Below are 27961 nucleotides of genomic sequence, written 5' to 3' on the forward strand. Positions count from 1 at the left end.
TATATTTTTGACTTTAAAGAGATGTTTACAGTAAGTCCCTAGATGAACTTTCATACAGGCTGCATAGTGCTGCTCTGAGCTGCAGCAGTTTCCTGCGCTGTGTGCCCGTGCAATTTATTTTTCTATCCTCACTTTCATTTCCTGTTTAGGCTAATTTTGTTAAGCACTGTACATCACCCAGAATAACATAATGCCGCAAAGTCTGCCTTTGCCCTGAACATTGTGAGTCAGAAAGCCATCTCTCAAAATACATTATTATGTTACGAAAGGGCTGATTGAAGCTTAATTCAGTTCCTATTGTGGAATACTGTCTTTTTCATGTCTTTTTAAAAATGGATCTAATCCTTTCTCAGACTTCATATTATTTAATCATATTCAGAATGACTGTGCCACACATTTACATGGTCTTTCATCTTGTGTTGTGCATAATCACACACATTTCGGTTGAATTTCTTTGGTTTTCCTCACTGAAGAGCTCTGGTGTTTGAGTCCACATTTAGCCTGTCTTCAGCCTGTCTTCAGCCCCTCTTGCGGTTTCTTCTTGTCTACTCCTGTTCCTGATTGAATCCAAAGATTTGAGGCCCCCTCTGACCCTCTCCTCCACCTCCCTATGATAAAACACCAAGCAGAGATGACAGGAGAAAACAATGAGAGACTTTGAAGATTCAGCCGGGGCCTCTCTCTCTCTGGGCACACTCGGAGTAAGTTATTTCCAGCTGTTTATCCTAAATCAGATTATGCTGAAACCCCTGCTAATGGTTAAACTGTGGAAATGATTTAAGTCAATCTGATCTGAGATCTGTGGCAGGGCCTGCCTCGCAGAGCGTCACCAGAGACCAGTCAGTGGAGAGGAGGAGCCACACCGAAAATTCCAATGCATGTCCCGCCTCCGACACACCTCTCAGCCAATCAGCTTCGCTCTCTGCAAGCAGCCTTTGCCTCCATTGCTCCAGAGCAGTCTGACCTCAGCCAATCAGCTGGCTCATTCACTGCTTACATCACTAACTAGCCAGTTCCCTCCAGCAGCAGAGAGCTTCATTTTCTGATCTGCTTTTGTGCTAAAATGGAGGCTGGCCTCTCGCCCTGAGTGGATCGCCTTCCTGGTTGAGGTTTAGATGTTGACATGCAATAAATCTGGAGACAGGATGGTTGTGGATGCTCCTAATTCCAATGGGCCTTTTCAGCCGGTGGCTCTTATGCACTTCAGAGGTACGTAAGGATATCATATTCCTCCTTTATGTTGCTAGGGTATTAAGGAGAGAGCTGTGTGTTGCTGTGCTGCTGTTCCCCTCCACTGGTTACTGGTTGTTACTCAGCATTCAGGCGTTTCGCGTTTGAGATAACATCAGTGTTACTGTACCGTGGAAAGCCGCTTTATTGTGTTTAAAACAGGAACCGGGGAACGGTTATCCTATGGGTTGTGTGCATTAATGTGGGACGCGGCAGCTACATAAAAACTGGTTTTACTAGCTAGCTGCTCTCTGCCCATCCCCCCGCCAAGCTGTGATGTCAAAGGAAGTGAGGTCAGAGCCTAGGGAAGGGTCTTCTCCTTAGTTTTTCATGTTTGACTGTTTTTGTTTGATTCCCTATTTACACGTGCAATTATCAAGTAAAGCCTCTGAGGAAACGAATCGATATATCGTCTTTGCTCTTCAAACCCGTCTTAGCTGCTCTCCCGAGCCCGGCATTTTTGTCACACTCCAGTTCATCTGGGCACAAATTGGTCATAGTGTGTAGGCTGTAGCCAGACACAGCTCTGCAGCAAGCAACCCCTACCTCCATCTTCCCAGCCTTTACCCTTGTGAGACACGTTTCTGTCCAAGCTACACAGATGAAACTTAAGCCGAATGTGTTTTATAAGTATATCTGTGTCAACATGACCCTGCCATAGCAGCAGTGTTTGAAGATTTAAACATCGTCCTCTGCCTCTTAATGTGTGGACAATGTACTGTCATGTTTGAAAGGCCCAGCCTGTTAGCACTGTACTCGGGTGCAGCCCAGCGTTAGATGAAGCGTCAGGCAATTATTGATCACACTCTATTGAGCCACAGAGAGGCCACTGCCTTGAATGACAACTCAGTGTTGATGAACAATCACACTCTCTCTGCCTCTTTCCTCTCTTTGTGTTTCTCTGTCACGCTGACCCCATTCTGACCAAATGTCTTGTTACCCAGATCTTTCTAGATTGTGTCCAGAGTTGGCTGAAGCTGAAACCTGGTCTCTGAATGTGTAACATGTTAGTCACTAATCGTACTGTTTTAACTTCCCTTCTCCCATTTGGTTTTGATGTGGGGAACTGAAACTACTACTTAACCAATAACATGTAATGGATTTGTATAGCTGGGAGCTCCACACACTACAAAAATGATTAGGTGGCCCTTCAGCATTTGAACGAATACAAGAACATTTTATTTATATAGCTCAATATCACACATTTAGCCTCAAGGGGTTTTAATGCATGCATTTGCATTCCTAATTCACTACCTATTTAGACAGAATAATCCCTGGCCACCTCTCAGGCTTCACACCCCTACATTTACCTCAATATGTTTTAAGTGCACTAATGCCTGCTTGTAGACCCATGTGCATGTTATCAGACATTTTGGGGCACACATTTTGTCACCAAAGATACATTGTTGCACTGTGTGAACAGGGCCTGTGAATCTCAATTGCTGCCTGTGTGTTTCTTTTGAATGCAGAGCATCAATTTGAATAACCGGCACTGCGAAGCATTTGGTTGCCATTGTCTGTCACAAGGGAGCTTCCGAATTGCAAACATGACCGTGTCTATGTTGCATCTTTGAAACTATTTTCAAACCACACGATTCATGACAGATTTATACCCGTATATATCCTGGATGCTTTCTCATGTGTTGCCGACAATCCAGCCCAAATAACTGTAATACGTGAATGTGGCCAACCTCGTTGCTCATATGGTCCCTAAACTGCAACACACTGTCCCTGTAGATGGATATAAATAGTAATCGGTCAATGTTTACATCGATCATAACATGCTGTCGATAAAGCAGAATGCCAAACCAGTCCTAACTTCAGACTCGACTGGCAGCTGCTCATTTGACCCATTTTTAGAGAAAAAATAGAAACTGTTGTATCAATGTGACTCCAGTTATATGTTGTCTTTGTTTTGAACAGGGTGAGGGGGCATTCAAATAAATCTCTCTGTTCTTCACAAGACAAGATACACGTGTGTGTGTGTCTGTGTGTGTGTGTTGTACGTACATGCTTGTCCTCCTCCTAAGGCTTCTGTTGGCTCCATTAATAGTCGTCACATTATTGTTAAGATCCATTTTGGGATCACAACACAGAGACTTTTATTTGTTATACAACAACCTGCTTGATATTTTAGCAGAACTGGAACTCCCTAAAACCGGCAGACAAACTTATGTAATAGGAGCAACGTAAGTCAGACAGGTCAGGGGTGGAAGGCATGGAAAGACATTCCAGTACAGCTTCATGTCCCAGTGCAACCACCGAGAAAAACACTCATTGCCAAAGAGTGTTGGCGAATGGTAATGAATCATTGCAACTATACTCTACTTTTTTATGTTGTTGTTCCCCTTGTTTCTGTTAGTTATCTGGGTTGAAGCTGGTGCACCTCAGTTAACCTAGTAGACCTCAATCTAATGCATGTGCCCACTTTAGAGACAATTATCATAATGGTAAATGTGTGGAATGAACATCAATCTCTTATGTGTCAGGCGAGCTGGCACTGGTAGTGTTTTTGCTGTGTGTGACAGTGACAGGGCGTTTAGCCCCCAAATCTTCATGGAAATGGCCGTTAGTGGCATCTCACAAACGTACCCTCTCCTCTGGAATTCCCAACCTCTTACTGTCATCAAGATAAATTGGCCGACTTGAAACTGACACTGCAAGGTGTGTGTGTGTGTGTGTGTGTGTGTGTGTGTGTGTGTGTGTGTGTGTGTGTGTGTGTGTGTGTGTGTGTGTGTGTGTGTGTGTGTGTGTGTGTGTGTGTGTGTGTGTGTGTGTGTGTGTGTGTGTGTGTGTGTGTGTGTGTGTGTGTGTGTGTGTGTGTGTGTGTGTGTGTGTGTGTGTGTGTGTGTGTGTGTGTGTGTGTGTGTGTGTGTGTGTGTGTGTGTGTGTGTGTGTGTGTGTGTCAAGTCTCCATTATGTCTGAATAGGATATCTCTCTCCTTGACTAGAATCTGCCTATTTGCAAGAATGTCATGCGTGTGTGTGTGGCCTTCTCTGGCCTCTGTCACTCTTGTCACTTGTATACATTCATCAAATTGGGGCATGAGTAAACTTTACTTGCCTATTTCCCCCCTCTGTTTTTATGAAGTTGTTCCAGCACTGTTCCTTCCTGTTACACACCTGCATTAGTTTGTTTATTTGCTCATTACTTTCATTCAAATTAAACAAGACAGAAGGTAGCCACCAAGAACAAATTCATTTATTTTAGAATAATTGGGTTTCATATATATTCCTGCATTCATTTATTAGTATGTTTGCAGTGCTCTGTTTGCCCTCAACAAATTGTTATTATTTATTAGTTTTCCTTGTTTGAACCCCTATGCCTAAATCATAATTTGTCCCACAACATCATTTTCTTATCTCCGTAATTGGAAATGTTCTGCCCACAGGTTACCGTCATTGAGGACAAATGGAATTAATCTATTATGTTTGCCTTTTATGTATATTCCCTGTACGTATCTGATCAAATTCACTTCACCCATGGCGCCAACGTCCTCATTCATGTTCAGACACAGCCTCCCAGCCCGCGTGCAAGCCTATTGTGGACGCCACACCCTTTACTGATTAGTAATTATGGGGTATAGAAGAGAGCAGCTTCTGCTTCATGTAAGGAGTATTTGCACACTGCACTCCCCTACCTCCATTTAGAGCAGTAGAATGTGATTTTCATAAGAACAGTTGCATAATCTTATGTAAAGCTACTGTAGATGTGCTGTGTGTTGGCAGTGATTGTTATAACTAGGGATGCTCCGATTGCCAATTTTGGGAGTAGCATGAAGCTGCAGCGTCGGAGACTGCAGTCTCAGGACCGCACTCCCAGGACCCTAGTTTTTCGTGACATTGCCACCTAGCGAGCAGGAGACATGAATATGAACGACAACGCAGAGAATGTGAGTAATGTGAAGTGCTTTTAAACTTGTATTTGTTTAACATTAATAACAATTCCGGTGTCTTGAAATGAAGTGTGATTAGCTAACGTTAACTATGATAGTCTTAAAGGTCCCATGTCCTGCTTTTCTGGTTATTACCCATCCCCTTGTGTGTTATGAAAGTTTTCTGCATGTAAACGGTCTGCAGAGTCAAAACCCTCAAAGTACACCCTGTAGCAAGTAAAACTCTAACACAGAAAATACCTCCCCAAAATGCCCCGTTGGAGATACGTCAGTCCATTGATTCTTCCGGGTAACTCATGATGTCATGCGTTTCCCGGAACCAAATGGACCAATACGCGGAGCCGTTACGTTAAGCCCCCGCTGATTGGTCCAAATTGACCAATCCACGGACTTCCTCACACACACACTCAGTGCAGGCAGCTCTGCTGATCTCTCCTCCCTGGCTGCAGGCTGATAACAGACAGTTGGGATGGCGGCAAAATTCTCTCTGCAGACCCATTCTCACAGCGTTTATCAACCTTTTTCTTACTCAATATCAAGCCACACTTATTGTTTTTACTTTGGCTGTGACTTTGTGTGTGCTCAGGGTGAGTTTGGCTGTGTATCGCTAAACAAGGAAACAACACCTCCACGGAGCTCATTGCGATTCACAACGTCCCGACCAATCAGAGCACACTGTGCTCACAGGGAGGGTGGGGGCTGGAGCTATTGGAGCTACACCGAGCCGTTAAAGGCAGAGAGTGAAATTCAGTGAATACACGTAGTTTACAGAGATGCTGTATGAGAAACCGAAGTGATTTTGGAAAATTGCACAATATAAATCTATTCTAGTAGACCTCAAAAATGGAATTATGATCAGTGGAAATGGCCATGAAATGGGACCTTTAAGGCAAATCATCTGTTAGCTTATGATAGCTTCTAACCGTATTAAAGGCACTAAAAACGATTATTCGTTAGCTATAGCTTTCGGCAAAATAAACTGTTAGCATATTTGTTTAATGAAACTGTAGCGTGATTTTGGCAAGCTCAACTAGGTGTCCTACATTAATTGTTGATTTAATTACAGTAAGAGTGTGAGTAATGTGAATTGTGTTCGTTAACTATTCTGGTGTATTGAATTGAACAGCAATACAAGCAACACGTGCTAAATGTGAGTCTTCAGGGAAACAGTAATCTGTTAGCCTATGATGACTCGCTGCAAAACCAACTGTTAGCCTTTGTGTTTATTTGTTTAATGAAACCGTATGTTATGGTTGTTATTTAGCAGAGGCTTTTATCCAAAGTGACTCTCAAAAAACCTAAAATAGCCATAATTAACATTAGAATATCAATGCAAATAGTTGCATAGTCAGTTACATGACTTATTACATTTTTAACAGGGTAATTAGTCATTGGTAACTACTACATTTAAAAAATAAAAAAAATAAAAAAAAAGTAAACTTCCCAACCCTGATCATTAATTATAGTCAGCTAATTAATTAAACTTCAAAGGATGACAAAAGCATTTCAATATGATCTGTCTGTCCGCTACATTAAATCAGCAGTAGCCTAAGTTCTGTCTTCAGTGTAAATGCTTCTTTAATAGTCATTGTATTACTATTTGAATTCATTGTAAATAATCTTAAATACAATCTTAACTGTGCTTATTGCCTGTGTACTGTTTATCAGACAGTCTCATCATTTTTCACATGTTTTGTGATATTGCATGAGGTGTTTTAGTCAGTTATTATGTCGGCCTATTCTGTAGGTTAGAATCTGTCGTGTCAGACCCAACTGGCTTGACAGTAAGTTTATAAAGTGTCTTTACTTCTGCCTTCTCCTATCCTAGTATTATGAAGTTGATTGACTAAGAGTAAGGTCAGCTAAATTAAGGAAGGTTTTGTTCTTTTTCTGTCTGAATTGTAATTGTCTTATGACATTCTACTTCAGGTGTTGTCGACTGGAATGTCTTTACAGAGGGACACAAACAAGAATTCGGGAAGGCCTACCAAATGTGCAGGTGCTTTCAATGCGACAACCTTTATAAGGACATTGGCACAGGCTACCGGGGAAGTGGACGGTGAGGAATGTTACAGGGTTTTTACTCCGAAGAGGGCTTCCCGGGTGCTGCAGCTGGAGCTGTTTTCTGGGGGCTGAGGGAACAGCAGACCCCGCCTCACCCCAGTGAAGGATCCACAGTGTGGAAATTGTGCCCAATAAATAAAAAATGTATTCTGCACTGAAATGCCTCTCGGTCAAACTGCATGTTCATCTTTTGCAGCCTGGTGCATAAACACACTATAAGTTGTTTTTGAGTAATCTAACACCTCTTCAAAGACACATTTGATTTGATTTATTTCGAACATGTAATACAATAAAAAAAAAAAAAATGAAATGAAACAAGAGAATTATGATACTGTAGAAACATAAGCAGTATCAAATTGATAAACTAAATATTATTGACTTACAAATTATATATAAACAAATGATCTATTCTACCTAATTGCACACCCGAAAAGGCGTGGGAAGGAGTTTACACATATTTAATCCCACCCCTTCTCCCAAAAACAAAATTAACGTTTTAGTTTTCTTTTAACAAAATATACTAATATACATTTACAATTAAATAGATTATATCATTATTACTACAGTCTATATATATTTACGTTGTATGTCAGATTTCATAAGACAAATATCAAAGACTATCTTTTTACATCTGACATACGAAGTACATTTGTTAAAAAAAACAAACATATTGACAAGTAATAATTTGATTTCTGTAAGAAAAATACATGTTCATGCATTTTTAGATGGTTAATAACAAGCATTACAATGTCTAAAGAAACTTGCTCGTTGGTTGTACTTTTGCGATCATCCAATTCGCTAGGTGGCGATGTTTCAAAACAACTAGGTTCCTGGGAGTGCGGTCCTGAGACTGCAGCCTCCGATGCTGCAGCTTCATACTATTGAATTTTGGGGCCGAAATCAGTATCGGCCGATACCGATCGCAGATCCGATCAAGTGGGCTGGGCCTATGGGATCTTCCATTTAAAGGGGACCTATCATGCAAAATTCACCTTTGTACGTCTGTTATACATGAATATGTGTCCCCGGTGTTCCAGGGAACTCACCAAGTTTCAGAAAACACAGCCCTCTCTATCTTCCTCCTTAGCCAAATCTCTAAAAAAAAAGGGGCTGCAACGGATCTGAAAAAAACGGATCGAGATTTCAACACTTTTCTACCTCACAAAGAGGTGCTCCGCTTTATGGTCAACTCTCCACCTATCAGGGGAATGAGCCACGGCCACGTGCATTGCCAAACCTCTCATTCGCATATAGGACGGATTTCTGTCCATTTGGCTATTCAAATGTTAACGAAACGGACAGACTTCCGTGCACATCAGCGGCTGTCGGATTAAAACAGTTTAATGCACTTTTAACATGCACTCCTTTCCTGGGTTACAAAGTGAGGTGACGCAGCCTGTCCTCTGGGTGCGCTCTGTGGGGGGGGGGGGGTGTATCGCAGCCTGCTCCTCTCTGCCTGCCTGCCGCTGCGCTCTGCTTCTATCCACACAACTTTTCCCCGCAGTTCAGAGACTCATTGCTGGGTCAAACTCTAAGTTACAAACTGTACACATTGCATTCTTGCTAATTAGCCAAAATATGAACGGAATAAGTAGCAAGCATCGTAACAGAGTAAAATAAATAGGGACCATTCAGAAACGTCCTGCTGCAACCGAGATGTTTGCACCTCCACCAAAACCTCCGCTGCTTCAGGGTCAGTTTCTGGATCAAATTGATAATATGCTTGAAGACATGCATTGCTCTGAGATGACATGTTTATTCCACACTCGTAATCACAGCAAGCATGGTAACGTGACTCTCGCCGGCTCATGCCCCCCTCTTCTGCAGGGGGGCGTGGTCAGCTGCTGCTCAGAATTTTCAAAGATAAGCTTGGAATAGAGCGAAAATGAGCGAAACGAGGCATGGTTAAAAAATGAAATGTTTGGTATTTGGAAAAATAAAATGTATAAATATACCTTATATAGGTATGGTCATACACTATATCATTTAAATATAGCATGATAGGTGTCCTTTAAAGGGGCTCATTCACTGACGCTTCCACAAACAACAACCAACATCATTATTACATTCAAATAAAGTTATTCAAGTTTACATTAACTTTGGATAATAACACGGGAGAAATGAGCGGAAGCGCTCTCTTTTCTTCTCTCCCCATCTCTCTCTCTCTCTCCCCCATCTCATGCAGCTCACTGATCCAGTAATGAGTGACCCTACAGTGAAGAATAAACATATTTATAACTAGTTTAGCTAGTTCCAGAGGTAGATCAAATAGCTAATGGCGCATTCACACTGCAGCGCGGAGCTCGCTTTAAGCGTGCCGAGCCGCGCTGGGCCCGTTTTTGGTTGCGCTTCCACTTGGCCTAGTTTTAGCCCGGGGCTACTTTTTCACCTTTTTTCTGGCCCGACTAAATCGTGGTTCTATCGAGGCCAACAAGCGGGGCCAACAACCGAGGCGGAATATGCTAAACTAGTGACGACTGCTGATTGGTCAGAGAGAATCGTCACAATTCTCGCGCCACTTAATCCCTAGTGTCGCATATATTAAGGGACGCTTGCAGCATTTTTGAAAACAGTGAACCTAAGAAGAAAAACCCCACATACCAAGAAGCAAGGACACGATGGCTTCCACATCCTCCATTGTTGTTGTGTGTTTTGTGAGTTGTGTCGCATTGAAGATGACGTCACGGCAGTTGTATTAAGCGTCGCTCCGCCCGCCAAAAAGCCGATCGCCCCGCCTACACAACACTGCGTTACTATAGTAACTACCCCAGTTCCTAAACTGTAATGTGAGTGCAGTATTAAAGTGAGGCCTGCATTGTAAATGCGCCATAAGTGTGTTAGGTCTAACTCTTAGTGTGTGTTTTGCTCCGCTCACCGGTCCGTCACAGCGGTGTGGAGCTGCAGGATTTCTGCTTCACACGTTACATACATTACATCACATGTCACTTGTTAGACGCTTTTATCCAAAGCGACTTACATACTCAATACAGTGGGCAATCCCCACAGGAGCAATTTGGGGTGAAGTGTCTCAGGGACACAACGACATGCTGACTGCAGTGGGGTTTGAACCTGTGACCCCCTGATCCAAACACCAACTCTATCCACTGCGCCACACGCCTCCGTGCATACCGCTATTTTATTGTCATTTTCGGACACCTTAAAATACTGCCAGACTGGTGAAGCCATTTTGGCGAGCTTGTTTAGCCGCGCACAGAGAAAATGTATTTTGCGTCATCATTTTACGTCATGCGATCGGCAGAGAGTGAGTATCGGCCGATATTGATCGGCGGCTGATCGATCGGAGCATCCCTAGTTATAACTACTCAAATAGAGACACTAATGAAAAGATAAATATGATTTAAGCAAACTAATCCCCTTCCTGTTTTGTTTTGTTGGGCCATTGTAAATCACTTGATCTTATCTGTGTCGCATGCAGCTGCTTCACACCTATTTCATTACAGCGATTGGCTGGGCTTATAGTCAAATACATTTATCAGGGGAAAAAAACTTGAGATTATCACACTTGTCTGTTATTTAATTGAGAACTATCTACCGGTACTCTGTAAATTGTAGTATAGAGGTTATTGGGAATGAAATTTGAGGCATGATTCCAACTAAGTGCCGTATTTGCAACTTACTATACACCACCACAAACCTGATTGTGTCTGCAGAAAGAACCACACAACCAGAATGCAGCACAAAAGGCCTATCCGCCATCCTACATTGTTAACAAAAATATGTTGTGTCCGCCCCTGATCAGCTCTAAAGTGTAATGGGTTCTTTCTTGGCTCTGATCTACACATTTCCTCACAGTTTCATGATATTTGGGTCAGTAGACTCACTGACTCCCTGTAATCCTGCTGACAAACAAACAAACAAACCTGTTGCCCCTATTTCCAATCCTCATGCTAAGATTCATATTAAAGGAAGAACAGGTGAAAGGGGATATTATTTAAGCAAATTATGCTTTCTAATGAGCGGTTACTTGGGTAGCTGAAGAGCTGTGTTGAGTGTTATCCAATGTGACTTTTTAGTGCGCACCACGTGGGCAGGTAGGAATTTAGAGAAACCGAGATGGATGTTTTCTGTCTGTGTTGTCATGTGTGACGTGTGGGCTGTTTGTTTACTGCTCTTGAGTGCTCGAAAAGTGGAAACAAAGTGAAAAGAGGAAGTCCTCAAACAAAAATGGACAATTGTAATGACAGACTTGAATAGCTGGAGTTCTTCTATAAAAATATATTTTCTCTCATGGCTAGACTGTGACCATTCACCTAGTTCCCAAATCCTTCATCCTCTCCTCTGTATCCCCACTGGGCTTTGACCAGCTAAGCCCTTCGCTCATGCAGTCTTCATGACTCATTTGCCTTCCTTCATCTCTCTCTTTATGCCTCATTCCTTTTGCTATCCATTGCTAGTTTCAACTCATCAGTTAGACCTCCCCTCCTTTTTTTTCCTGACCCCTCACTCTTTGTTCATGGCTCCATTCTCTCTTTATTCCCGACCACTTTACTAATCGTCTTAATGCTCTGAACTCTTTAATTTCTTAGCTTACAAACCTCTCTTACCCCCCCCCCCCCCCCCCTCTCTGTCTCCTCAGATGTGGCCCCCGCAGAGCAGGAGAAGCTCTTCATCCAGAAGCTACGGCAGTGCTGCGTTCTCTTTGACTTCCTGTCCGACCCACTGAGCGACCTGAAATGGAAGGAAGTGAAGCGGGCGGCGTTGAGCGAGATGGTGGAGTACATCACCCACAACAGGAATGTCATCACAGAGCCCATCTACCCGGAGGTGGTGCACATGGTCAGTAAACCAGGAGGGGGTTAAGGTAGTTTGCAGTTGAAGCTAAAGATGAGAGTGAAACTTGGGACAAGAATAAGGGCAGGCTGTAGCTGCGGGTAGGAGCTGAGCTCGGTGTTCCAGCTGATGTTTGTGATCTTTTTTTAAACTTTGTTAAAAGTGTTATCATACAATACACCCATCTGTTCAGAGACACAACACAGGCTTGCATGTCTTATGGGCATCTTCCCAATGTCCATGTATAGCTGTGTTGTGATCAGGTTTTGAGGGGGCTACTTGCTTTGGGCAGAAGTCAGCTTTCCTAAGGTGTCTATTCAGTCGCCTGAATTATATTCAGTTGTTCAGAGAATAAGAGAATAGGCTCAGAGTATTACCTTTTTAAAAAAAAAAAAAATTCAGAATAAAATGGGTTAAAGCCAAACAGAAACAAGATAACATTTACTTTTGCAAAAGCTTGAATGATCTACAAGATGTAATGTATGCAAATGTTTGTTTATTAGTGAACTGGAGTTTTCATTTAGAGAAATCATCACAGTTAAATCTGTCCAATACCTTTTGTTAATTAAAAATACATGCAAAATCAGAGACATTAGCATCAGCTGCAATTTGTTAAATTAGCTCACTTGCTAACTCGCTAGCATGCTAAACCAATATGTGAACATTGTATTACAAGCTTAACGTAAGCATGCTATCATTGAGTGCATATAGGGTATAGCATGTGACATTAGCATTTAGCTCACGCTCGGCTGTTCATAAGTACATCGTCACAGAGCTTACTTTTATTCAAGCCAGCATGGCAGGTCACTGTCATCTTTTCAACATCCGGCATTAACAAGCAATTACTTAAACAATTGCCTTCTCTAGTAATTCCCAGGGAAAGCTCTCCTCTGGTCCAAGGGTTGTGATAAATATTTGTATTTCAGCAGAAGGAATAGTTTTAGTTTTCTTTGTTTTTTTTAATTAATCATTTATGACTAAACTTCACCATCAGCGAATCCCATCAAACCAAAAACAATCCTGATTAGATGTTCTTCTCATCCCATTTTAGCCTTGGTGTGCAAGGATACATAAATAACAATACAAACATGGCAAAGGAAGAGCATCTTACTGGACTACAAACTATTATCTTTTTATTGTCAAGACCATCCGCAGATCTGCTAGAATCACAGTTTTGACTTTTCCATTTAAAGTCTCTACTGCAACGTTTTTGCAGAGTCATCTTCAAAGCCTGTTCTGGGTTGAAGTGCAGCACAGCTCAACTAATCTATCTACCTTGTAGCCTTGTAGATATTTCAAACAAGGCTCCCAGTGTTTTAGTAGGCCACCTGCACTGTCCCATGATCTGCCTGCCAGGGAGCAGAGCCCACAGGGGAGTCAGTTGACACTGCGAGAGACCAGAAACACAACACACTTAGATTATTGTGGATCAAACCCTTGGAGGCCAGTTGCAAGGACAACGTTTAACTTTAAGCTATTAAGATTATTTTTTTAAGAATGTCTAAAATAGGACCCTTAATAGAAATGACATACAAAACGCAACTTACATTTAATTAAATGGATTACAGACTCTAACGAAATAAATAGTCCCCGCTGTTTTTTTAAGCAATGAGAGTATTGACAGATTTTGTATTTAAATCATTAAACGTGGCACTTACCTGCGTTTGTGATCATTTAACACAAACGATAGAAACTGAATTAATGAGCCGTAATCCTCCATAGGACATTATAATCGACCTTTTGAGCAAACTTTCTGTGCAGGCTGTGCTGTAGGCCTTAGTGACTGAATGGTGCTGTTACTTTGATTGTATGGAATGTTGTGAAAATGTATTTGTATTCAATCCGTTTTATTTTCACATACACAACATAACTCTCTACATTGTGCGCTGAAATGCTTCAAAATGTAAGGGAAATTATGCAGTCTTTTAATGTGGTTTCACTTTTGCTTTATATCTCATGATGGGAAACATTAATTAATGAGTGGGAAACATCTGACAGGAAGTCCAGGTCTTGCAGTGTGTTTGTGAAACTTTGTGAACATCTGTCATAACCTATTCTGGGTAGAGCTATTGGCATCGTTAACCATGACCCCAGGTTATCAAAAACAACAAGCGGAAGTTTCCTTTTTAATAGTGGCATAAACATTTTCAATACTATTTTCACTTCTCCTTTTCCAGTTTGCGGTGAACATGTTCAGAACATTGCCTCCATCGTCCAACCCCACTGGAGCGGAGTTTGATCCAGAGGAAGACGAGCCAACACTTGAAGCTGCATGGCCACACCTCCAGGTTGACATTTCAATTATTGCATCATCTATTAAAAATACGTTTTTTATAAGAGCCTCCCAGCACAGCTAAAGTGTGAAATTAGGAAGTCTAAGTTTGTCTGTATCAGATTTTAAATGTGTATTTGGTACTACACCGTCACGGTTCCTTAGAAACCATTTCGCCTGAATTCCTCCACAACATGAATTCCTCTCATTGTTGTTTTTCTGGTTTTTGTTGCAGCTCGTCTATGAGTTTTTCCTTAGGTTTCTAGAATCACCCGACTTTCAGCCTAACATAGCGAAGAAATACATCGACCAGAAATTTGTTATGCAGGTAAGAACCTTTTTTACTGCACAGTCGAAAAAACCAAAAATATCAAGTGACCGTCATGGTGTTAACTTGACACTTGTCTTGCAATGTAGCTCCTAGATCTATTTGACAGTGAGGATCCCAGAGAGAGAGACTTCCTCAAAACTACCCTCCACAGGATCTATGGAAAGTTCCTGGGGCTGAGGGCGTACATCAGAAAACACATCAATAACATTTTCTATAGGTCAGTTCAGGTCTCCCTTTGCTCCTTTTTTAAAACATATTTACCCAGGTGGATAGTCAATATATAAATCCTTGGTTTTGTTTGTTCCTACAGGTTCATCTATGAGACGGAGCACCATAATGGTATAGCTGAACTACTGGAAATACTTGGAAGGTACGGCCCTGAGCGATTATATAAAGCTGAAATGTCTTTTATACAACCTTTACATGACCAACGCTTCTTCTTCACAATAGGGACATTACTACTACTTGTCAGGTGTTCTGATTGTACTTTTGTTTTTCTCTCACAGCATAATCAATGGATTTGCCTTACCACTAAAAGAAGAGCACAAGATTTTCCTGTTAAAGGTTTTATTGCCTCTTCACAAAGTCAAATCACTCAGTGTCTACCATCCACAGGTGAGTTTGTTGAACACAACGTGATTTACGAGAAGCGTGGTTCGTTCTTTTTCATGTGTGTGAAAAGCAAGACACGGCACATCAATTATTTGCCGGTCACATTTTTTAGAAGTGTATTTCAATATTCTTGTCCAAACCTGCTTTGAGTACACTGATCTTTTCATGAGAGCAGCAAGACATTGTGCAAGTTGTAGTAAAAAGACTGATGCCCGCCCCAGGCTGGTCCCTCAGGCATCTACGTGTCCGTCGTACCTTTGCCTTGCTTGCACATACATTTAAATACTTTCACACTAAATTATTTCTTTTTGTTTTCAGCTGGCCTACTGCGTGGTGCAGTTTTTGGAAAAGGACAGCACTCTAACTGAGCCGGTATGTCAAATGGTTGAATAATGTTTAAAGGTCACCTATTGTGCAACATCCACATTTTCCTGTCTTTTATACATCAACATGTGTCCCCTCTGTGTAAAGAGATCCTGAAAGTTTCAGGAAAAAAGATTTGCTCACTTTTGTCCTGATCCATTTCTATAAAAACCTGACTGAAAATGAGGTTCTTTTTAACCAAATATCTCTCAGAGGGGAGTGGCTCATTATTTTTCATCTAAAGTAACAGACAGAGGATCAGCACTTTTGAAACAAGGCTGAAACAGAGGGGTTTATGGGATGTTACAATAGCCGCGTTCACACCGCGTACTTTGCAGTACTGCCGGCACTTATTACCCCAGGGTAGGGCTGCACGATATTGAAAAAAACGGACATTGCGATATTCTTTTCCCCTGCGATATATATTGCGTTTTTTTTAACTATATTTAATCGGATGTAGGATTTTAGTCACGGACGTCTGGATCTTAACTGGTTGACTCATCATACCTTAAGTCATGATCTAACATGTCATGATAATGCATGTTGCTTACCCTCAAATAAGGGGGTTCATCTGTGAATGAAGAAGAGAAGAACCTTTTTGTATCCAAAATAGTTCCAGATGGCAGATGTTGCTTTTCTTTTTGGAAGTAAAAATCTTCATTCTCGCCGATATTGTCCTCCTCTTCCTCGCTCATTCACGGTGTTTTGAAGCTGCTGCAAAGACTCCCAGCAGCTTCTACTGAAGCCTTCCGAGTAAATCGCCAGAACGCCGACACCTCCTCATCTCCACCGCTCCCATGTTTGTTTTTGTGTTGCCATAAGTTATTCTCTCTCCGTTGGTGCGCGGGGCTAATGCTAATGATGCTAATGCCACAAATACAATGGTTTTACGGGGCTTGGTTTGCAATTCTCCCAGCCAATCAGAACTGGGGCACTTTTTCCCCCTAGGATAGTACCACCTCTCTAGCAGGCACTAAAAATGGGGGTAAAAGTTCCCGGCACTAAGTACTCTTTTTGGTGTGAACGCAACATAAGGGGTACTAACGAAACTAAAGGGGAAAAGTACTCCGGTGTGAACGCGGCTATAGGGTGATCTGTTTGGTATTTGGAGGCAAACACTTCAGAAACGTGTTCTGTATATATCTGAGACATATAATATATTGATGAAAAAAAGTATAATAGGGGCCCTTTAATCTCTTTGAATATGAAGTTGACCTTTTTTGTACTACATTATGACTTTCTAAATGAATACAGTGTCCAGATTATTGACTTTTTACTCCCTTCTCAGTTATTCATCACTGTAATTATCTGTCTTTATCGTCCCTACAGGTGGTAATGGCCCTTTTAAAGTACTGGCCAAAGACTCACAGTCCCAAGGAGGTGATGTTTCTCAACGAGCTGGAGGAGATCCTGGACGTCATCGAGCCCTCTGAGTTTGTCAAAGTGCAGGAGCCTCTCTTCAGACAGCTGGCCAAGTGTGTGTCCAGCCCGCACTTCCAGGTACTTTTTGTTATCTTTATTGAGTCTCAGTTCTGTCAAATGTCCTGGTTAGTTTTTAATTATTTTTTATTTAATAGGTCTTGGCCTTTAAGTCTTACCTTATTCAATAAGTCAGTTGACATTTTCATCTCCATAGCCCTAATGTTAAGTAAGTTACTTAGTCCTCATGACTTTTCTAATTGTTTGCTGCTGCTGCTTTAGTCATCATATGGCATGTTTAGCACTGAAAACTGAAAAGCTACTTTTAAAAATAGTCCCCCCCCCCTTTTCATATTGTTTTAAAATATATTTTGGTAGAATTGTTTTAATCTATATTGTAGTTATTGTCCCTTTTTGACGACAAGATAACATGTTGATGGTCAAAGTTAGTGTTTAATGATGTATAATCATTGTCTTTCTTAGTCATGGACATATTTGAGTCATAGTTTTCGCTAGGGAAGTGAAACCGCTTTCATGTAACTGATGAGAGTTTTCTCAGGAAATAAATGAATAGGGTTTTTTGTGTAGGTGGCCGAGAGAGCTCTTTACTACTGGAACAACGAGTACATCATGAGTCTGATCAGCGACAACGCAGCGAAGATCCTGCCCATCATGTTCCCGGCTTTGTACCGCAACTCCAAGACCCACTGGAACAAGTAAGATGTCAAACGTTGGTCGTTCATACACACGCTATGTCCTTCAAAGTTCTTCACACTGCATTGCAACACCAGTCTGACACAACAGATCACATAACTGATAACTCTCAAGTGTATGTAGAAATGTCAGCTTGGTCACAGAGCGTACTCTCCTGCACATCAGCTAACCACTTCACTAGATGTACTTAGAATAGGCATGGGAAGGCTGATTATCATCAACTTGAATCCCATTTTTTATGAAATATATTTATAGAAATCACATATTTATACTACATTTAAGTTTTTCTGCGATTAATGCATAACTAATGACTTTCAAATACTTCAATGTATTTAATAAGTTTAATATATAACTGAAGAAGTTAATTGAGAAGTAATCGGCAACTGTTTTTTATAATCTGAAGCAAAATGCTTTTTATAACCCACACTTACTTTTATATATCACTGTGTACTAAATATCTGTAAAGTTTTGGACTCTTCGATGGAAAATACATTTGAATATTTCTGCTAAACAATTAAAAATAAAATAGAATTAAAAGTGTTGCCATCAGTCGCTCATGCATTAACTGTTTGTGTGTCATTTTGTCAGTTATTCATTTTCAGGTGCTCTAGCTTTTCTCCAATTGTCAGACCACATGTTTTAGATTTATTTTAAATTCCGGATCATAATTTCTATTTTTTCTTCTGGGTACAAAATTGGGCTTTACGGTAATGTTGCTTGTGTGCTCGCGTTGGACCCCCGTCTGACTTTTTCTTGTGTGTGTTCACAGGACCATCCACGGCCTCATCTACAACGCTCTGAAGCTCTTCATGGAGATGAATCAGAAGCTCTTCGACGATTGCACACAGCAGTTCAGGGCTGAGAAAAACAAGTAGGCACCGCAGACTCTCCTCTCACTTAATCTCTTTTTTAACAATAATGTCTGAGTGACACGGAATTGCAATCAGCCTGAACACTGGCGCTTAATGAGTGCTGGGTTTCACATTTATCAGCGCAGTGGAGCAGATTAATGACCCGAGCTCTGCTGCTTTGTTCAACAGAGAGAAGGCAAAATCTAAAGAACGTGAGGAGGCTTGGATTAAGATTGAAAACCTCGCCAAGTCAAATCCACAGGTGAGCATTGTGTGCCATCTTCTAACCCCACCTGTTTTCCCCCTTTCTACCCCAGTGTGTGTGAGTGTGTGCGTGTAGCACTAATCTTCATGAAATAAGTGTCTTTTTCTGTAAGCCAGTTTTGTTGTTGAATTCTAGTTCCCCTTCCATCTTATCCCATTAAATGGATGGTTCACATTGTTTGATGGGGGCTGTATGAGTCTGTGTATTACCTACAGTAAAGGCAGTCAGCATGCCCCTAGTTTGGAGAAGCACAGGAGTATGTGTAGGGAAGTTAAGCTATGTTCTGCTGTGGTAGGGGGATCAGAAAGACACGGCACTTCTTGCAAAGTGACTGTTAAAGGCAGTATGGTTGCCCTACCGTCGAAAAGGAAAATATGATGAATACACTTAAAGTGTTGCTTAGGCCTTTTGAGGTGCCTAAAACCATTTGTGCTCCCTTCCACAGCAGTACAAGCGTTAGCTTAGCCTCCCTGCCCTTAGCCATACCTGCTTATCTATCCATCGACTGTAGATAATACACAGACTAGGGATAAGTGCATAGAACCCTACCTCAAATCCAAACTATCCCTTTAAGGACTTCATGTGTTCATATTAGAGTTAATGTTTTTCCAAGTGACACTGCTGCTAAAGATGGAAAGAGCTTGAGAAGTGGCCGTAGTCTTAGAATGTGCTTAGTTGTGGCGAATGCTTGAATCAAACAGCTCTAAAATGTTTTCTAAAGAAGTGTATTATAAATCCCAAGAGTAACTTTGTTAAACAAACCCTGTCCCCTCCCAAAAATTAGAATTTCGAAATTCCACTAGAGTACCGTATTACTTCGGAATAGCTTTAGTAAATATGCCTATTTACTTTCTTAGATGAGAAGATTAATACCATCATGTCCTCCTGATACATTTAAAGTTACAGCGCGCAGTGGGTTAGCAAAGCTTAATCCCAAGACTGGCAACGGGGAAAAACTAGCCTGGCTCCGTCCTATTTAATCCTACTTCTTGGCTAGGTGCAGTAACTTCCCCGGAGTCTTATTGTCACCCAGTAAAGACTTCCTGAAGTCACTGTGCCTGGCCAAAAATACCCCGGCTGTCAAACAGCAATTTATGTTTTTACCATTTTGGTTTTGTGCAGATAAAACAATATGTAATTTATAATCACTGAGTTTTAAGGGGATGGTTTTTGTAATTGTTAGACGGAGCCCTGCTCTTTGTATGCAGACTATTCCTTGTTTCCCAACATGTTAAAACCTTTTTCTATTGTTGTACATTCCTTTTTAAAATGTGCAACAATACAGATCTGTGTAACAGCATTACTGCTCCACAACATATTTTGACACAGTTGCTTTTTCGATAAATTTCAATAAATCAGTATTAAAAATCATTTTCTTCTTCTGAACCCCACCTCCAGTAAATCTGCTTCTTTGAATCACTTCAGAGCCTCTTGATTCATTCTTCTTTGCATGCGACTGAAAGTCTTTCTCCATCCTTTTGTGTTTTTGTTTTTGTTTCTCTTTCTTTTCAACATAGTTCTTTATGTATGTTGATTCCTCTGACCTCAATAGTCCTGTAGCAATGGAGACGGATTTCCCTTTGATAGAAGATGTTCAGAGGTTAAAAAAGACAGTTGAGGAGGGCGCGACTCAGGTAAACCTGACTTACTCTCTGTCTCTATTCACCCCCCCTCCTATAATCCCTTTAGATAGACCTGTGTGTTGCTAAAGCTTGCAAAGTCTACAAATTACATTTCCATGGATATCATTGCTGTATAATTCCTGTATAAATTGTAGTCCGTTTGTTTCTTTTTCTTAATTTCATTTTTCCAACCTAATATTATAATATAAACTAGCTGGCAATGGACTAAACACTGGAATCACAAGCTTTTTATTTGATGGTGTGCTTCCTGTTGCATGTTGTCTCAGTAGTATGGAGCCCCAAAGTGTTCCATTTAATCTGAACAAAATAGAAATTATGAAATAAAAAACAGTACTTAAAGAGCATCTTGCAGGTTTTTATTTTTTCTACATTTATGCTTAAACTTGCTTGAAAATTACAATTAAAAAAGTGAGACATAAGGGCAGGAATTCAGAGGGAAAGGAGCAATTTTGAGCTCTGCTCTTAAAAACGGCTTTTTTTTAAGGTCATACGTCAAACGTGTCATATTACATAACAAAGGGGAAACATCTCCGCTCTCTGACCGCGGGTATAGTTAGTAGTTGCGTTGAGTAGAGCGGTTGTGTTTTAAGGAGCTGGTATTTTTCGGTAGTTTTACATTTTATTTCACCATTTGTAATCATGGTGCAGTATCGTGTTTGTGCAGTTTGCACAAATACCAGCCTGTCAGGACATCGAGTCCACAGTAAAAAGGACCGGAGCTAGCGTTCGTTCCTGGGTGCGTTGTGCATCCAACTCCCTGCAGCACATACTCTCCACGGCTTTATCAGGAAACCGTATTACTTCTCTCTCCCCCCTCCCTTCGCTGCTCTCTCTCTCTCTCTCCCCTCCGTTACACGGCACCGTAAGACAGTGTGGAGTTGCATTAGGTAACGCTGTGGTGGCTGTACTGCTCCAGCCGTCTCCTTTGTGTTTGTTTGTTTCCCCCTGTCTGTGTTGTTTGTGTGTGCGTGGTGGCTGTCACTCCTGGCTCCCGGCTCAACCTCCACTCACCTGCTGCAATCAGCTGTGCACCCTCCCCGACTACACACCTGCTTTCCATCAAGCCATTTACAACGGCATATCAACGGAGGCTCCACAACCTTTCTCCGCCAGATCGTCAAGTATCAGCCGTATCTCGCGTCTCTCCTCCGGTACACAGCACCGTAGTGTGGAGTTGCATTAGGTAACGCGAGATACGGCTGATACTTGCGCATTAGTTTCTGTTATGGATCAGTATCAACAGTCCTGCCAGTAACGTTACTATATTATCAATGCTACTTTAGTTATAGCCTGATATATGATAGCTAACTTCACAATGTTGTGATGTGACGTTAGCTAACATTCTGTAGCTAACGCCGGTCACTCACCAAGATAGCTGCCCAGTTCTCCACTGGTTCTCCTCACACCACAGCTCAATTTCTCTCCGATGGCCGTTATTTCTTCTAATCCTTGGCTGCTCCTGGTCTCTTGGACGCCTAGCAGGCTCATAATTATAAGGTTGTGATCCGTCATATGCATTCGAATATTCATGTTCAACTTCTTCTGTGTCTTCTGTGTCGAAACTAGCATTGGGATCCATGTTTATTAATACGTTACACCGGCCGCTCTCCCCCTTGTGTCCCCCGTGTTACGTCACACGCGGGAGGTCACGTGCCGAGGCTTTTTTATGCGGAAGTGAACATTTCTTACAAAAACGACGCCAGATGTCACTGTAGTGTATATTTCTGTATATTTTTTTGAAAATCTAGTGTATTCATCATTTTCCTACACATTTATTCACAGGTGTCTTTAACCTGGAAGTTGCTCTTTAAAGGTGGGGTAGGTAATTTTGGAGAAACCAGCTCGAGTGTGCTAGAATTTGAAAATACACAGCCGGAACAAATCTGCCACTTCCTTACAGAGCCCCTCCTCCAACACAAACGAACGCGCACATGACCAATGAGTAGACCCTCCAGAAAAACGACGGCTAAAATCCTTGATTATGCGATCAAACATGCAGGGTTTTTATATGATTTTTTGCGGAAGTTGCGAAATATGCGGAAACTTGCGAAAAATAATAGATTTTTTTAAAATATTGGGCTGTCTTATTTATGCTCTCTCACACACAACCTGCCACTAACGTTAAACCCCTTTCCTATTCAATTAAACACATTCAGTGTTTATTTATTGTAAAAGCAATTGGGCTATTTTAATCACACTCTCTCTCTCTCACACACACACACACACACACACACACTTCTCCGCCTCATTCTGTTTTCATTTACTCATTCGTTATCTGACAAGCTTCAATCTTATAGGCTACTCACTTCGTTTCTTGTAGCCCTCGAAAGGGTTTTGGAGGTTGATGCCTCGGTGAACGTGAGTTGTTTGGCTTTCTTGTCCGCAGCAGCAGAAAGCATTTTCGAATGTTTGAGTGAATCAAAGTGGGTCGTCACCGTCGATTTTCTCTAAGACGTATGCTCCAACACACAGTTGCACGGGGTGCAGAATAGTTTCCCCCCACTTTTGTGAAAGACATCGGGGTACTGCTTTGCCCGGTCTTTAGCAGAAATGTTCGTCGGTAAATGAGATGGATCAGATTTGTTCATCTTGGTGTTTTCTCTCTCGTGTGAGTTCCACACGTTCACTCTACGGTGTTGTTTACCTTCTGTGATGCTGATGTCACGTCATCATCATCACTACTTCACGTCAAGACGAGTTAACTTTTTTTTTCTTCAACTTTGTGTGGAAAAATGCGGGGATTATGCGGCCTTTTGGTAAATATGCGGCCTTTTAAAAATCTGCGCCATTTTGCTGATTAAGCGGTCAATTCTGCGATTGCAGAATCAAGTTTTTCTGGAGGGTCTAAATGAGGGCGCGAGATAAGTTTGTGCACAGATGGAAAGCTTTACAGGACTACGGCTTCCACAGATGACATTTTTAATGGATCTTTTGTCAAAGGACTTAAGATATTCATTGCTATCGGGATGTTCGAGCATTCCATGGAATATAAAAATAAGTGTATTTCGAGCCGGTTTCTCAAACATACCTACCCCACCTTTAAGAATTAGAATTAACTAGTAATAATAATAATACAATTATTCAAACTCAAATCAGTTTTTGTGAAATGTGTTATGTAATAAACATTAAAAAAAACTGACATTATGAAAAGTACTTAAAAATGTGTCTTTGGTAAAAATAGCATTATGAAATAATAAATAAATAATATAATAAATTAAGCTAAATAAAAACAAATTGTAATACTTTACTTGATTTATTTAATGGTTCTCACATAGTTGATATTTTAATTTATTCACATGATAGTTAATCTGATAAGTCATATTTATTTTATATTGAACACTTTGGGGCTTTATAACTGAATGATCCAAAAACAAATCCTCTATATTTTGTTGTTATAATATTATTGTCTAGCTGTGGCTGGCTCTGGCCTGGACCATATGTACACTGGTATTTATGAGAACAGGGTTTTTCCTCCTTCATTGTAATAAAAATAAATCCTGTCCGCACAAAAACTGTTTCTAAAACAACTGAAGACAAGTTTAAGTACAATCCTCATCTTGGAAACGTTTTTACAAAAGGTCCATATCCTCTGCTTGTGTGTGGACAAAAGGATAAAACTAAATAATCAATAAATACCTGTGTACATGTCAACTAGGTAACAGTAAGCCAGTTGCAAGTAATTCTTGGTTTCCCTCTGTTAATTAAATTTCCTCTGTAAATGAAATGTTGCTTCTCCTGCTGTCTTGCCTCATCGCAGAGATATGATCAGAACAGAGAGGATATGACACGTTGACAGGAAATGAGAATGTGAGGCGTTGTGATGAAGCCTAACTTTCTCCTCTTGTCTTGCTCCACCCGACAGTTGCAGCATGACCAGCGGAAAGAGCGGCCTATGGTGCGACGCAAATCTGAGTTGCCTCAGGATATCTACACCACAAAAGCCTTGGAGTCCCACCGCAGAGCTGATGACATGTTGACCACCCACGATGGACTCTAGGTCCCGCCTCCTGCCGGCTCTCTGTTCAACTGCCCCCCCCCCCCCCCCCCCCCCCATTTCCCCTCCTCCACAGCCATGGACATCCTCCTCGCCCAGGTGCCAGAATTACACTGGCGACCCATGTTGGGCTCTCCATCCCTCCTCCCACCATTAGTTTACCCAGAATCCTCAGTTCTCCTCCATTCCTGCTGCCCTAGTGCAGAAGCCCTGTATCTTCCTCCCTCAGATTTCTGCTTTCTCAGGTTTTTGTCTTTATTTGGAGAAGAGTGGGAGTGTGTTTGTTGCGTCTTTTTAGCCCTTGTCACATATACGTTCCGATTTCCCCCCCCCCCCCCCCCCCCTTCGATTACCTTCCTTTTACCCGCCCTCCCCCTGTGGGTCCCTGTAAATGTGGAACCTGGGAGTACGGATGCCACAACGCTGGTTCCATCATTCCTTCTTGCAAACACAATGGATTGGACGTGGAAACATAGGAACTGACTGACTCACTGTCTAAGGATCGTCTCTTGGTCTCTGCTTGGTTTTCTTTTCCGTCAAAGGGAACAAAAACAGACCCTGTTGGTCAGATGAAAGACAATACTTTCCCGTCATCCGTTTGCTTTGCTTTTTTGCTAAATCTAACGGACATCTTGTCAGTGCCAAGACGTTTGTGTTATTTGTTTGTTTCATGTTTTTATCTTTGACTTTAACAGGAACACCTGCCTTTGTTTTTGGTCACTGGTGTTATAGAAGATTTTTTTTTTTTTTTTTTTTTTTTTTTTTTAAAGTTTAGCACGCCAGACCAAACTGAGGCTCGTCCTTAGCCTTGCAATGTCCAGGAGAGGAGGCGAGGAAAGAGGAAGTTGTCCTGTGGACATCTGACTCTTTCCATTTTATTGTTTCGTGCCATATGCCGCTCTTTGATATGCTTGCTTCCTTATGTTCATTGGCAATATTTGAATACCAGACCATAGTAATGACTATACAGTTCAAACAATGGTACTTACTGTTTTTGAGTTTGACAGGTGAGGAGGAACCTGAGTGAAAGCTGTATGTATTTACCACCTAAGTTGCAGCAACAATAGCTTGGATGTAGCAAGGAGAGCCATTGGATGCATGAAACGGCTGCACACTGAATAAAAAGAGGAGAGCTTGTGGGGTGTTCAGGGTGAATGGTGGGCTTTTATATATACTTTAAAATGAATAGTGATTATTATCTTTGTAAAGGAAATATAATTAGAGATATGTGTTTTTTTGAATGGAAGAAGAGGCACAGATCTGTATTTTCTCAACACTTTAACTCCACACACTGATGATTTTTATCAGCCGTTACAAAGTTAGAACCTTTGCTCATTGTGCTTCTTTCTTAGAGCATGGAGTTGTATTGGTACTATATGCTGTAAAGATTTGTAATGTCCTAATTACAAATAGAAATTAATGTATTATAAAATAAGATCTGGCAACCTCAGTAGCAATCAACATACAGACATTAAATGAATAAAACACTTGATGAAAGCTACCAAAAATATGTTTTTGTTGCTACCATTCTTAGTTTCAGGCTTGCGAGTTATTTTGTTACAGTGCGGAAGCTGTTTAAGGGTTAGTAAGATATCTTCCAGTCTGTACCATTGTTTAAACTAAGGAGGTCTGCTAGATTTCTTCATATTTGATGTGTTGTATTTCTTTGTCTTGTCTCTGGAGGTTAAGTAGCGTGGATGTCAGGTCTTTGGATTTTTTTTGTTCTGGCCATTCAGGATGCCCACACGCTGAAACAGACTGGTATCAAATGGCCACAACAATGCCAGATGCTGAAAATAAACTGACATTGTGACTTGGCTTGTTAACTGTATTAATACTGTATTTGCTTGAATGCAAAAAGATGTAAATTAAAACTACCATGTTAAACATGTACCTTTTACCCTGGAGGAATGCCATTCACCAAACTGATTTCTGTTGTCGAGGTCATTGCGTTTATGAAACAGTCCTGCTTGCCGGGAGAGATGTTTTATGAGTTTGAGTCAAGAGGTGTTTGAGATGAGTGCAGAAAAACAAGTTGGCCGTGAAAACAAGAGATGATTTTAAAAATGATTTGGTGGCTTGTTCTCTTTCTGCAGGATCTTTGCAGATCTTTTAATTTCACACATAATTTCCAAAACATGATAACTTAAAGTGTCCTTTTGTATGTGACCTGTACTATATGATTCATTTAATATTGTATATATGATTTACCTTGTTTCATGTAGTGTTATATATCTAGATTAATTTTGTACAAATTGTCCCTCTGTACAGAATAAAACATCAATAGCAAGTGAAAGAAGTCAATCTGGCACATACCGTCTTATTTCTCCACTTTTAGTTTTTAGATGTACTTTCAGCAACACAAGGATTTGGAAAATGTTCTTGTTTTTATTATCAAATCTGCAAAGTTTCCTCCCTCCTCTATATAACTGACAAATGTTCATGCCCGTTGTGTGCTCCTATCACTGTCTTTAGTGGTGTACAACTATATAGTATAAATAAAGAGATTATTTGAATATATATTTTCAACTATGCATCCATTTTGGCTTTACTTGACTGGAAGGGCACATCTTAAAGTCCTATTTTGACACATACTTGCATACTTTAGTATATAAAACACAGCCAATCCACTGAAACACAGGTGCTGGCTTGTTTTAGCAATGAGGGTATTCTTTTATTTTGTGTAATACATTAAACAGAAGTAATGCCACCTTTTTCGGGGGCTGCTTTGACCACAAGGGGGAGCCAGATAACCGAAAAATAATTCACATTCTGAAGTCTATTATCAAAATGCAAAGAAATAACACCTACAACACACTTCAAGCATTTATCTGTCAGGTCTCAACTCTCTCATCTATGACTGTATTCAGCAACACAATCATCCATATCTCAAACGGAGCTCAACTTATCACAATAATCAAACACACTGCAATGATCATGTCTGTCTCACTTGCTCCCAGCAGAAAGTCTTATGTGACCGCAGCCCACAATCTGACTGTAAAATAATTTCATTAAGTTTGACACAGTGAAGCCTGTTTTGTATTTTGGGACAGATGTTTGTCATCAGTGTTCACTGGTAGACAATTGTTGTCTCAGTGCGAGAAACCAACCCTCGCCAACCCTTGGGGAATACAATAACACACTATTTTGCTATGTTTCACTGTGACCATAGTCTTAAAGATTAGTTTGTCTTGAGTTGGTGTACAAAACAACATTTCCCTGTTAGGCCGTCATGAATAGGAACATTTGCTGTTTTTGGTTTCATCAGATATGAGAGTACCTGAATATCTTTTGGATTGGGGCTCTAAATGAAAAATAATTATTAGTTAAAGCCATATTTTTAGTTGAGTCATATGTCAGTCATTGACCTATAAATGACCAATACAAGTAAACTACTGTATACATACTCTAAATAATTGCCTGCCTCAGGAGAGAGCTTTTCATTTCCATGAAACAATTTAGTGGAGTTTAAAATAATTAAAATAGACGGTCTTCTTTGCAATGAGCAGATTTGAT

General features: G+C 40.9%; 1 protein-coding gene across 3 annotated transcripts; it reads left to right on the forward strand.

The window, feature by feature from the left end:
- The first annotated feature begins 1010 nt into the window (after positions 1 to 1010).
- ppp2r5ca (protein phosphatase 2, regulatory subunit B', gamma a) lies at positions 1011 to 26974 on the forward strand. 3 transcript variants are annotated; one of them, XM_079691791.1, is made up of 14 exons: positions 1011 to 1209; positions 11788 to 11987; positions 14159 to 14269; positions 14489 to 14581; positions 14671 to 14801; positions 14895 to 14954; positions 15091 to 15199; positions 15515 to 15568; positions 16889 to 17059; positions 17567 to 17694; positions 18462 to 18563; positions 18733 to 18805; positions 20326 to 20442; positions 24314 to 26974. In XM_079691791.1, the coding sequence occupies exons 1-14, from the start codon at positions 1116 to 1118 to the stop codon at positions 24446 to 24448; spliced, it is 1578 nt and encodes a 525-aa protein (XP_079547917.1). In that variant the 5' UTR covers positions 1011 to 1115; the 3' UTR covers positions 24449 to 26974. The 3 variants fall into 3 exon arrangements, with proteins under 3 accessions (XP_079547917.1, XP_079547919.1, XP_079547918.1); XM_079691793.1 differs by having other exon boundaries at positions 1012 to 1209; positions 20361 to 20442; positions 24314 to 24453; XM_079691792.1 differs by lacking the exon at positions 20326 to 20442 and having other exon boundaries at positions 1013 to 1209.
- Positions 26975 to 27961: the final 987 nt, after the last annotated feature.

Source organism: Notothenia rossii, assembly GCF_949606895.1.
Source record: "Notothenia rossii genome assembly, chromosome: 7".
In the NCBI taxonomy this organism is placed as follows: Eukaryota; Metazoa; Chordata; class Actinopteri; order Perciformes; family Nototheniidae; genus Notothenia; species Notothenia rossii.

What these genes read in the sequence shown, in the direction of transcription:
- ppp2r5ca (XM_079691791.1), top strand. Translation starts at nt 1,116, where the DNA reads ATGTTGACATGCAATAAATCTGGAGACAGGATGGTTGTGGATGCTCCT. An exon ending in CTGCATGGCCACACCTCCAG is followed by an intron (nt 14,270 to 14,488) that starts GTTGACATTTCA and finishes TTTTTGTTGCAG; the next exon opens with CTCGTCTATGAGTTTTTCCT. An exon ending in TCCAAGACCCACTGGAACAA is followed by an intron (nt 17,695 to 18,461) that starts GTAAGATGTCAA and finishes GTGTGTTCACAG; the next exon opens with GACCATCCACGGCCTCATCT.